Source organism: Tupaia chinensis, unplaced genomic scaffold (assembly GCF_000334495.1).
Source record: "Tupaia chinensis unplaced genomic scaffold, TupChi_1.0 Scaffold000407_4, whole genome shotgun sequence".
Classification (NCBI taxonomy): Eukaryota; Metazoa; Chordata; class Mammalia; order Scandentia; family Tupaiidae; genus Tupaia; species Tupaia belangeri.
Genome location: NW_006159912.1, coordinates 2,211,289 through 2,223,808, shown reverse-complemented (window position 1 = coordinate 2,223,808; position 12,520 = coordinate 2,211,289). Strand labels below are relative to the sequence as shown.

Below are 12,520 nucleotides of genomic sequence, written 5' to 3'. Positions count from 1 at the left end.
GAAAGAGTCACAAACACAGTATGACATCAAAAACAAACTATGAAATAAATTAACAAAATTAATAGCATAAATAAGTTACAGTTTAAGTTAAGAAGTGTCTCAGAGTGTGGCTGCTTGGCAATAACCAGTTTGCAGAGGTAGCTGTGGAGGTTGCAGGGATGTTTCGGGAGGCTCAGGCCCCTGCTCCCCACTGGGCCCACCGAGTATCCTGGGTTCTTCGCAGCTCCCAGACCATTCAGGCATTCAGTTCCAGCTGGGTGATATATTCCTGGACCCAGGCCTCAGCGGGGTTACTGCAGATCTGCCGGCTTTTTTTGGTTAGGAAGCTGTGGAGAGAGGCAGAGAATCAAACACTGAGAATCCTCTGTCCACTGTGACTATCTCAGCCTAGAGAGCTTCTCTTACTGCCTCCAGACGACCCTTCAGAAGATCCTGCCACTTCCTCTTGTCCTTCCCCCTGGACTGGAGCCACCCTCCTTGGCTCTGTAACATTCCTCTCTGCCCACTTGGTCAGCTCATGCCTTAGAGCCCTGGGTGCTGCGCACTTGACAGGCTCCAGAGACCAGGCCTCTCCAGGATGGCACTGCTGGCCTGTTTGTGCCCACAGGATTGCCTCCAGCCCAGACCCGCCCTGCCTCCCCAGAGATGCGCAGGAAGACTGGCACTTACATGACACCTGGCTGGGAGCACTGACTGTTGGTCTCATAATAGTCGTCTATGAACTTGTATGGAATCTGCCGGGAGGTATAGGAGAAGCAGCAGGCGGTCGGGGTGTCAGCACCAACTGTAGAGGAAAGAACAGATTGAGCCTGGGACATAGTTTGGAAGAAAAGCCAAGCCAACTGCTGCTCCCTAATAGGGTGAAAAGGACAGGGTTGCTGGGGCTGGGGCTGGGAAACCAGGTCACTGGAAGGCATTTGGGCATTTGTGCCTAGAATGCCCCTGTCTCTTTCTTTTATTTTGTTGTCTATATTCTTTTTTCTCTTTGGCCCTTCATTGTGGGACTCTCTGTGTGTGATTCAGATATCTAAATAGACTGTTCTGTCATCTCATCTCTCTTTGGGGAATTTGGTCTGGCTCAAAAAGTCATACCCCAGCAAAAGAAAACTTTGGACATCTTTCTTAAGGCAGCCAATAGACAAGGCTCCTGGGGAGGCTGAGGGGGAGCTAGAGAATGAACGGCACCCCTAGAAAGTAACCAGACCTTGATCTGCCTTTTGCAAACTCATTTGTTTAGGATCCTGTATGAGAGACTGTAACTCGCCCTGACTCTCACATCTGGAGACAAGAAGAGCTAAGCCTCCTTTAAAGAGGAAAATGAAAGCCTTGAAGTGAAAGATCAAAATGTTTCATAGCTTTTTAAGAAGTTCTGTTTTCCTGTGAGGGCTCTTGGGTCACAAGAAAAGACCCACGTGATCTACCTATGGTCAGGAGCGAGAATACCCACAACAACACGGACTTACATGGTGCTGAGAAGACCTGGCTGCAGAGAGCCATGGTGCCGAGAAGGACAGCAAGGGCAGCTGTGAGGACCTTCATGATTCTCAGCAGATGATGGAGTGTGGGCTTGAGGGTCAGCAAAGTTGAGAAGAGACCGAACACTTGCTGCCGCCTGTATCCTTCTGGGGTCTCAAGCCATTTCCCTTTCTCTTTATAGGCAGCTCTGATGAATGGGGAAATGGAATCCGGGGGTGAAGAGGGAAAATTTTAAGCATAGTGGTGCTGTCATGTTAAGTGTTGCACAACTTATGGTCCCTGGAAACCACAGGGGCTCAGGATATCCAAGAATAGCATCTCTGAGCTCTACGTCTCAGTCTTCAACTCATGACTTGTTCTGGTTTCTCGTGTAGAAATGGTTTCCCCCGTGAGCAGGAGGAGAGGGGTGTGTGTCAAACTAGGGCTATTCTTAGCAGGTCCCTTCTCATAACAACTGATCTGTGCATGAACTCGCTAGTCCAGCTTCTTTCCGCTGAGCTAAAAGCCAGGGCTTGGGCTTCCCCAGTTGATCAAACCACATGGTGGGTAAATGTGTTGGTGCCAAAAGGATGGCACCTCCCCCACCCCTACCAAGCAAGGAACTGACTTAAGTAATCCATGGCAGAGGAATAGGAAGCATGGGGCCACACTGCAGTCATTGGTCCATTCATCAAATAGTCATGGAGTGACAAGGGCACTGGGTTAAACACTAGTTATCAGTCATAGAGATACTTTGGATGTGAGTGTCAATATGTCAGGAGTCTAAAAATATTTTTTATCCGTTAACCTAGAAAAAATATTTCTAGGAAAAAGGTCTATGGAAACAATCCAAATATGGAGGCATTTTTGAACACATAGATATCTGACTCAGCATCATTCATACCTTAAGGCACTGATTCCCACGTGGGCAACTCTGTGCTTTGAGTCTCAGATTACAGTGGCTTGAAAAATCACACCAGGGGTATGTGTGTGTGTGCCCAAAATCCTAAGAAGAGAATGGAGAAGAAGGGATTGCGGTATGCCCATTCCCCTTGAAGGATGATTTCTCACTACCCCCCTCATCTCTCTTTGGTGAGTGCATGCACCCTATAACAAAACTAAAAAATAAAAATAAAATAAAATAAGAAAACCTAATTTTTCTTCTGTCAGAGAATGAGAAAGTAAATTCTAGTGTATCTCCTAGGTTATTTATCATCAAGACTTCCAAGTGACTGAGGTGAAGTGTCGTAAATATATTCTTAGCATCAGTGGTTAAAAAAAGAAAATTGTACAAGATCAAGAATTGTACAAACATACATATATATTTTTATGTCAAACCATAAGCATGGAAAAAATAGAAAGACATTGGAAATGAATGCTCTAAAGAATAAATAGTGCTTATATTTGTGTGATAGGTCTATGGTAGTTAATTTTCTTGTTTATTCCATGTCTTTCTCATTTTATTTAGTGAGATTGTGATCAGCCCACAAATTTTGTTTTAATACATTTACGTTATCACCAGTTTAAATGTAGGTAGCTGAAGATTCTTTTCTTTAATTTGAAAAAAAAAATTGGGGGACCAGCAGATGGCATAATGGTTATGTCACTAGACTTCCACATAGCTGACTCTGGTTTGTAGTCCTAGACCTGGTGACTTAAAACTCACACCGGGTGTATGTGAGGGGCCAAGATCCTAAGGGGAGACTGGAGGAGAATGGATTGCAGTATGGCCATCCCCCCGAGGGGGTGATTTTTCACTTTCTCACTGTCTCTCTATGTCTCTTCAGAGAACACACACACCCTATAGTAAGAATCTCTTTAAAAGAAAAAGAAAGAAATTTTTTTTGTTTTCCTTTTTTTTTATTTTTGGAGAGGTTTTCGCAATAGGGCGTGTGCGCTTGCCAGAGAGACAGAGAGTAACAGAGAGATAGAAAGCAAGAAATCACCCCCCAGGGGGATGGCTACTCTGCAATCCTTTCTCCTCCATTCTCCTCCTGGGATCTTGGGCACGCACGCACATGCACCCAGCGTGAGTTTAAGCCACCAGGTCCAGGACTCAAACCGTGATCAACTACATGGGAGTCCAGTGACATAGCCATTACACTAACTGCTGGTTCCAAGAAAGAAAACTTTTTTTTTTGGACAGGTTTTTTTCACTATAGGGCACATGCGCTCGCCATACAGACAGAGAGAGACAGAAAGCGAGAAATCACCCCCTGAGGGGGATGGAGATGCCTCAATCCCTTCTCCTCCATTCTCCTCTCGGGATCTTGGGCACGCACGCACATGTGCCCAGCGTGAGTTTTAAGCTACCGGGTCCAGGACACGAACCACGGTCGACTACGTGGGAGTCCAGCGACATAGGCATTATGCTAACTGCTGGTTCCCCCAAGAAAGAAATTTTTGATAAATATACTAAAGTCTCTTTTGCTTAATTGAAATCTTGATTTCCCATTTCTATGAACAATTTTATGGTTTCTATATGACATTTACATGAATCATGACAAACTCCAAGTGGTCTTCTTCTTTTAAAGTTTATTCATTTTCTTCTATAAAAGGGAGAGAGGAGAGAAAGAGAGAGAGAGACTTCCAACAGTGTCTTCACACTACAGCCCATTGCTAGCCTCAGCCAGCCTGACTCATGGGCACACTCAGGTATCTGCCATGCCAAGGGAAGTCCTGGGACCTTGCCACATGGTTTTGATTGTGTTACTGCTGCCTCACCATTTGGCCCCAAAGCACTTTTCTTTGTTTTTTCAATACATAATTTCAGTGGTGTGAATGGATCTACCATGTCAATCAGATCTCCACTTTGATTTTTCCTTTTCCATCCTTATTTTGTAATTATGCTGTAATTATGAAGCAAATCACATTCTGTGAGGAGAAAAAGTTTTAATTATTTTAAGTCTCCTAGATGCCCTCAGTCTAGCAGAGTCACGCGGAGGATGAGAACAGGTCACTACCGCAATTAGCAGAAAGTGCTGACTCCTCAGAGAAGTGAAAGATCAGGCACTGTGCGGAGGAAGAGATGCCCTTACATAGCAGACTAGAGATGGCTTTATGGAAGGGATAGAACTTTTCCTGGGTCTTCAAAACCACAGGATTTGAACATCTTGTATAAGGATGGGACAGGAGGGGTAGGAACATCCAATGAAGTCCCAGATGTGAAGTGGCAGGTTCAGAGGCAAGGGGGAATAGTTCGGTGAAGCTGCACAGTGGCGGGGAGAAAATAAACAATGAAGCTAAATTAGGGCCAGAACAGGAGGAGCCTTGAATTCTTCCAAAGGGGCTGGAGTTGCTAATGTTAGCAGAGAATGATGGAGGATGTCAGACATAAGAAAAGCAAGACTGCCTTAGGAATTCTGTCCTTCCTAAGTGCCTGTACAGTTATTGCTTTTCAAACACACCGACTCTGTTCCACTCTACCTCTGGGATGGCTAACGCTGGTCAAGAAGGAGAAGGAGCAAAGGCAAGATCAGATTTCACAGGGGCCTGGGTATGCTAGTGTCTTCCTTTATTACTGTCAGTTCCAAAGAAAGGAGTCTATCACTTGTTTTGTTAGCAACTCTACCACACAGACAATGTCTCCTTCTCACCCTACCCTGTCTGCCTCCTAGCCATCGACTAATACCCTAAGTTGCACCTACTCACTTGTTTCTTGGGGGGAACCCCCTTTATACTGGTGATTCAGTTTTTAAGAGTTGGCTTCTATGAGTTAAAGAGGATGAGAAGAGGAAATGAAAACAGCTATTTTAATCACTTTTCTGATAATGGACATTATTTGTAATACCTCCAGGACTACAGAACTTATCACAGAGTGTTATAATTAGTTATCTATGCAATTTTCTCTTAAATTTAGACCCGATCCTGTTGATTTTAAACAAAATTCAGACCTTGTCTAGTTGATTGACTTAAGCCAGATCCTAGCACATGATGATTGTAATGTGATGACTCTCTTGACCTAGTCTCTCTGAGTCTTTGAAAGTTCATGAAAAATGTATATTATGAAAAACTACTGCATGGATTTCTAATTTTTTTGCACCAAAATAAACGTGAATTCTAATATATTTTTCTATGAATTTTTTGAAGTTACCTCATATTTCTTATGTGTTTTTCTTTTTCATAAAAGTGGCTTATTAAATACATAATTCTAGGACCAGCAGTTGGTGGAATGGCTAATTCACTGGACTCCTAGCATGATTCGAGTCCTGGACCCGGTGGCTTAAACTCAGGCCAGGCACGTGTGCGTGCACGCCCAAGATCCCAAGAAGAAAATGAAGGAGAAGGTATTGCGGCATGGCCATAACCCCCCGGGGAGGGGGTGATTTCTTTCTTTCTGTCTCTCTGTCTCTATTTTTCTGGTAAGCCCTATAGCAAAAACCTCTCAAAAAATAAGTGAATATATAATTCTATCTTGGTGTTAATATATTTGTAAGACTTTCTTTACCAGTCCCCAAACCAGTAGTAACCCTGGTGAGTGAGTAATTCAGGGACGATTGAGTTGGAAGGGTTAAAATTTTAATAGGTGATAAATTGATGAGCTAAAGTGAAAAGATCTGCCCAGGGCCACACAAAAGGAATTGGTCTGTTTCATATTGCATTGACTATGATATTTACCAAGGTAGCTCTAATAATAGCCACAATGCCTGATACATAGGGGGCTTAGTAAATATTAGGTTGTCGGTAAAGTCATAAATATTTTTCTGTGTTTTTCCATGCAAAAATGCATCATGCCTTTCCTGATGATCCAATTATTTGGTGGATGAATAAATAACTGAGTGTTATGCCTAAAGTTTATGAGTGTGATGCCTAAAGTCTTATTAAGGAGTTGAAATACTAATGGGAAGAGAAGGATAAGAAAGACATCGAGGTCTTGATCATTAGGGAACTACCCAAGATCTAGATGGTGACAATAGATTAAGTAGTCAGTAGTTAACCCTCTCCCTTCAACTGGGAGGGGTTTGGCTTGTGCCCTAGCATTCTGACACATTCCAGCCTCTTCGAGGTTTCACCTTAGTCCAGTTCAGAAGTCCAGTATCCTGGCCAAACAACTTATCTTTTCCAATGTCATTACCTTTTGCTGCTCTTCCTGTCTCCTCACTTAGACTCTGCTACCAAGCCTACACATGCTGGATTGGTTTCCTTCCAGTTCCTGGTCCTACAACTCCATTTCTCCAGGTGACAACCTTGGCTCTCTCCTTCAGTGACTCCATGAATAGAGTCTTATTTCAATTTGTATCACTATAACAGAATACCTGAGACTGGGTAATTCACAAAGAAAATAAAATTATTTCTTACAGTTCTGGAGTATGGAAAGTCTAAGGACATGGTGCTGATATCTGTTAAGCATCTGATGAGGTCCTTCTTATTGTGTCACAACCCAGGGGATGAGCAAGCAAAGAGAAAACCTCTTTTATAACAACTCATTTTTGTAATAACCCATCAACCCATTAACCTAGACACTGTTAATGGATTTATCCTTCCATGAGAGCAGAGCCTTCATGACCTAATCATCTCTTATTTGAATCCACCTGTTAATAGTGTTATAATGGCAGTTAAATTTCAACATGAGTTTCTGTGATACCACCAGACTATAGCACAGGATTCCCTGGGGATGGTGTCCTATTTGGCTCAGCCTTGGCATCCTTTGTTTAGGTGTCATCCACATAGCCAGGGTGCAGCAGGTGTGGCCCCACCTTTCACACAGGCAAACACAACACCCAAAAGTATCTTTCCAGTATTGTGGAGATAATATCTATGAAAAGCTTAAACCATTATTGGCTCCTAGTAAGTGCTGTGTTAAGTTCTATCTACTGTTATCATCATTGCCATATTTATTGTTGAAGTACTTTAGTAAATCTCTTTTATAGGTAAAGGGAAAAAAGTGCAGGTATCTTGTGCATTGCTTAAGTAACCCTATCTCCACACTCTGCCTGGCTAATCATCATTCATATCTCAGTTCAATTTAGAATAGAGAAAAGCTAGAAAGAACAATCTGAATGAGCCCAGCTGTGGTGGCATAGCAGTAAGGGTCCTGCCGCCTATTACTGGAAGCTGTACGGGAAGGCTCTAGGCTCAGTCTGGGCTACCTGATCATGCCGGGTCTGCCCACACACCAGTGATCCTGGCTGGGTGGAGGACTGTAGTATGAAGGCATGACAAGCCCTTCCCCCTTCTGTCACTCTCTCATGAAGAAAAAAAAATAAACTTTAAAAAACTGAATGGACTGACTTAAATGGAATGATTCGATATAAATTTTAGTATATCCAAGAAATTAAATATCATGCATTCATTCATGCTATTTTTGAGTGATATTTGAGTTTATGATGGAATGGAAGGATATTACATAAACATAATAAAATGTATTAGTTCAACAAAGGATATGTATATATATATTTTTTGAGAGGTTTTTGCTATAGGATGCATGCACTCGCCAGAAAAACAGAGAGAGAGAGACAGAGAGATAGAACACAAGAACTAACCCCCTAGGGGGATGGCCACACCACAATCCCTTCTCCTTCAATCTCCTCTCTGGCAAATGTGCCTGGCTTGAGTTTAAGTCACCAGGTCCGGAACTAGAACTGCATTCGACGACATGGGAGTTCAGCAACATAGCCATTATGCTAACTACTGGTCCCCAACAAAGGATATTAAGTACTAGGTCAACCCAGTAACACAGGGATTTAGGGAGCTAGATCCCACATGGCCATGCCCATCACAATTTGAATCCTGGCCCCAATTAAAAAACATATCAGACATGTGCATGATTGCCCAAAATCATGACAGAAAGGAGAAATGCAAGAAAAAAAGGACTGTACCATGATCATATCCTACTGGGAAACACCGTCTCTGTCTCTGTCTCTATCTCTATCTCTGTCTCTCCTCTCTTTTCCCAGCCCCTTTTTGGTGAGTACAGCCTGCCAAAAAAGAAAAAAATAATAAAAGAAAAAGAATATTAAGTACCAATAGTACAATGCAAAACTTTTAAGGTACAGAACAATAGGATAATTTTCATTTTCTTATTTATGCTTTCCTATATTTTTAAAATTTTGTACAGTAGCCATGGATATTTCATATCAAAGAAAAACAAAATGATATAAAATTTCTTTGAAAAAAAAAATTCAGGCCTTACAGTTTTGGAAGCTTTTATTGACTTGCCACCATCATCTAAAGTGTAAACCGTGGCATATGACACAGAGCATGTTACATGGTGGGGACTCAATAAAACTTTACTGAATTATTTTTTCTCTTTTTGGAGTGTTCCCAGTGACTCATGGGAAGAGGTTAGAAATACACAACAATCACTGCTGAGGGAAGAAGCTCCGTAAGGAGTACTGAAAGTTTTGGTGAACCTCTCAATACTGGTGAGGCTTTACCATCTGAAATTCCTTTTCGCTCAGGAATTTAAGATTCCCTGAAATCACTGCCCTCCACTCTTGACAGCCAAGGCAGGGGACTATATATAGTAGGTAAGTATGACCCATCTCCACCTAACAAGAATGGGGCTGGTTAGCTCGGGGGCTGGAGTGGGGCAGTCAGCCACTGTCCTATAGAGTCCATCCTGAGCCCTGCACTTTGGATAAGAGCGTACTGCTTTCCTCAATCCATAATTCACTTTCTGCTTCCATTTCCCAAAGTGACATAGATGCCGAATTGGCAAAACCACAAGCCTTGCCTCTTCCTGGCTTGTTATTTGACCATATGTTCCAGCTCACCTTGGCTTTCCCATCTCAACATCTGCCCTCCAGGAATGCTCTAGTTCCAGACATTCCACTTCCTAGAGACTAATGCTCTTGGGCCAACACCCAGTGGTCTTCCCAACACTCATGAGTCCCAGCCCACTCCTTAGTTATGCCGAGAAGTCTGGATTGATTGCCTCTGTTTCTTGCTCCTCAGTAAATTTGTAATCTGTTCTGAGAATCTGTTATTGTCAGAGATTCCCTATTGAGTAATTTCAGAGGATCATATCTGTAGAGGGAGTCTGGAAATCTCTGGACCACAAATTGGAAGACCATGGATCTTGACATATGTCCTATGTGACCTTGATTTCTTTACTTTTCTAGATTTTTCTCTCTTAACAGATTGGGATCAGATAAACTCATGGGCCATGGATATGCTGGGGAAATAAAAAGTATCAGGACCTTTGCAAGGTCATGTTACTACTGTGGCTGCTAATTCTGCTGGCAACCTGGGAAAGCTGGGAGGACAAAATGACAAAACAGATGTGAAATTGCCCAAAATAGAGTAATGAGCACAGTGGCAGTGAAGAGCATGGAAAGGGAAACTCTGTATTTTCACAAATGAGGGAAAGTAAGGGCTTCCCTGCTCAGGAGTGAGGGAGTGGTCCTCCAAATGCATATTATTTGTATGACGGCCCCTGAAACTGTGATTGACTCTCACTGTCACTTCTTACACCCCTGAGCTGGAAAGAATTGAGTCCAAAAATAGTGTCACTTATGATAAAAACCACTGAGTGTTTCGATTGAGGGCAAGAAGAGGAAGGGAATTACTACTCTCTCAGAGCTGGGAAATTATATTTAGATGGAATATCAGAATAACTAGTTCATTTTTACTTCATTTGTTCATTTAACTAAATGAGGGCCGTCATCCTCAATCCATGTTTCCCACCATACCCCTCCCCATTAAATTGGTAGTTTGGACTGTCTCTGGACATTTATTAAACACACATTTACTGAATACTTTCTGTGTACACAGAAATAAGCACAACATGGTTTCTGCATCAAAGAGAAATCCCACTTGCTTTCTAGTGGGAGAGACAAATAGATATGTGATAGGGATAAGATGGAAGATGCTCAGGAGGATGTGGGTACACAGAGATGTAAACTGAAGTGAGGAAGTTCTCTAGAGAAGTCAAGCACCATTTTTGTTGGGTAGGTGAGAGGCATTTGTTATCATTCTCAATCAGCTATTACTCAGAGATTACATCAAGGTATAAATCTTGAAGGCAATTACTTTGGCACAGTCTTATTTCACTCTTGGTGTGGAATTTCACTGACATAAACATGGAATTATTATTGGAACGTTCTTTGGGAGTCAACAATTAAATCAAGGCCCAGATCTGGAGGCTTGAAACCCAGGCAGAGAACATGTGCATGCGTACCTATGATCCCTGGAGAAGGGAGAAGAAGGGATTATGGTGTGGCCATACCCCCTTGAGGGTGATTTCTCACTTTCTGTCTCTCTCTCTGTCTGTCCTCTCTGGCAAGTCCATTTGCCCTATAGCAAAAATCTATCTGAAAAAGTTAATTAATTAAACATTAGGATGTGAATGTCAATAAATCCATTGTGTGGCTCAATGAAGATTAATTTGCATTCTTATCTACTATCATTCTCCTGATGTCCCAGAACAGATATCTTCACAATCCCCCCACAGTTTGAAGATGGAGGGTCCTCTTTAACACATGGTGGGATTTAGACTTCACTTGGAGCTACTCTTACACAGCTGAGGGAGAAACTTCTCCATCCTTCAGGCTTCCTGGCTCTTGTTATGTCACGTCATGGGATAGTTATTTCCATTATGTCAAGTCCATCAGCAGGCTCAGAACTCTTTGAGTTCTGTCTACCCCCGACAAACAGCAGATGGGTAGGAAGTTGGGTTGGATCAAAATACTGTGGATAACAAAGCCTCTGTGGATCTGGGGAACATGAGGCATGTCCTCCTTCCCTTAAAACAAGGTCCTTGATGCGTGAAGGTGAAATTAAATCAACTGTAAGAGATGCAATTAATTACATGTGATATCAGATATTTGAAGTAAGACCTGTAGAAGAAAAGGGCAAAGGCAGAAAGAACAGAGAAAGAAGTAATTAGAGATTTTATGCAGGGAGCCAGGGGAAGAAAGGAGGCAGAAGGAACTTTTACTTTATTTAATGACCTTGAGGTGGGTACCAGGATGCTGTTTTGACCCCTCCTGTCCCTTATCTCTAAATATCCAGGAGGCCTGGATTCCTCTTCACTCTACTTTTTTACTTTTCCAGAGCAGAATGAGTAACCACGTGGCATTAGAGGGAAGCAGATGAGTCAGAGTAGCCAAGCTCAAGGTAGATAGAGATCTTAATCCAATTATCCTAATTCCCTTCGTCTTCCCTACTTCATGCTCTGCTGAATTCCTGGCTTTTTAAAGCTTCACTTTCTCTTTTTTTGAGAGAGAGATTTTTGCTATTGGGTGCATGCACTGGCTGGATAGACCGAGAGAGACAGCAAGACAGAAAATGAGAAATCACCCCCCCACCCAGGGAATGGCCACACCACAATCCCTTCTCCTCCATTCTCCTCTTGGAATTTTGGGCACACACACTCGGCATAAATTTTAAGCTGCCAGGTCTGGGACTTGAACCGTGGTCGACTATGTGGGAGTCCAGTGACATAACCTTTATGCCATTTGTTGCTCTTTACTTTCTTTATAGGCTACCTGTTTACAGAAGCTGTTAAGCCAGCCATGGCTTAAGTAAACCTAAGACATTCCCTATAGAATAACTGGGAAATACTTACATGCTTAGATGATACATAATATTTTGTCTGTAACATAAATGCTAGGTATCCAATTCCATTTTTATACTAAAGGAACATTAATTATCTGGATCTTCCAAACTTGATTCTTACGAATTTCTTTCTCCTGTTCTCTTTGGGGTCCAAGAAAACATCCTGAAAACTTCATTTTTAAATTCCCATTCCCTCCTTGTTCTGGGACAGATTAAGTCCTCTCCTGAATTAAGTCCTGATAAGATGGGTCTTTGTGTGTGGTATAGCCTCTAGTGGTAGATGGTTTCTTTGTGGCCACATTCTATATTTGCTCTGTAGGACTACAGAATGGAAAGTAGATTTTGGAGTTCGACGAATCTCAGTTCAAATCTTGGCACTGCCACTTAGCAGCTGTGAGGCCTTGAGTAAACTGCTCTCTGATTCTCAGTTGCCTGATCTGTAAAATAGGCGCTATCGCATTCCTACCCGAGGTTACATTGGGTTTAGATATAATACATGTAATGTAGCTTCCCCAGTGCCTGGATTACATAAATGTTCATTAAGAAGAAATTACAAATGTTGGGC

The 12,520-nt window shown here is 42.3% G+C and overlaps 1 protein-coding gene across 1 annotated transcript; it reads right to left on the bottom strand.

The window, feature by feature from the left end:
• Nucleotides 1-6: 6 nt before the first annotated feature.
• LOC102479188 (C-C motif chemokine 3) lies at nt 7-1,858 on the bottom strand. Its single transcript, XM_006154408.3, has 3 exons — nt 1,464-1,858; nt 670-784; nt 7-326 (listed from the first exon to the last, which is right to left on the bottom strand). The coding sequence occupies exons 1-3, from the start codon at nt 1,537-1,539 to the stop codon at nt 236-238; spliced, it is 282 nt and encodes a 93-aa protein (XP_006154470.1). The 5' UTR covers nt 1,540-1,858; the 3' UTR covers nt 7-235.
• Between the last annotated feature and the right edge of the window lie 10,662 nt (nt 1,859-12,520).

Coding starts and splice junctions, on each gene's coding strand:
- LOC102479188 (XM_006154408.3), bottom strand. CDS start 1,539: ATGAAGGTCCTCACAGCTGCCCTTGCTGTCCTTCTCGGCACCATGGCT. Junction 785..1,463: donor CCAGGTCTTCTCAGCACCAT/GTAAGTCCGTGT, acceptor TTTCCTCTACAG/TTGGTGCTGACACCCCGACC. Junction 327..669: donor TGCTCCCAGCCAGGTGTCAT/GTAAGTGCCAGT, acceptor CTCTCTCCACAG/CTTCCTAACCAAAAAAAGCC.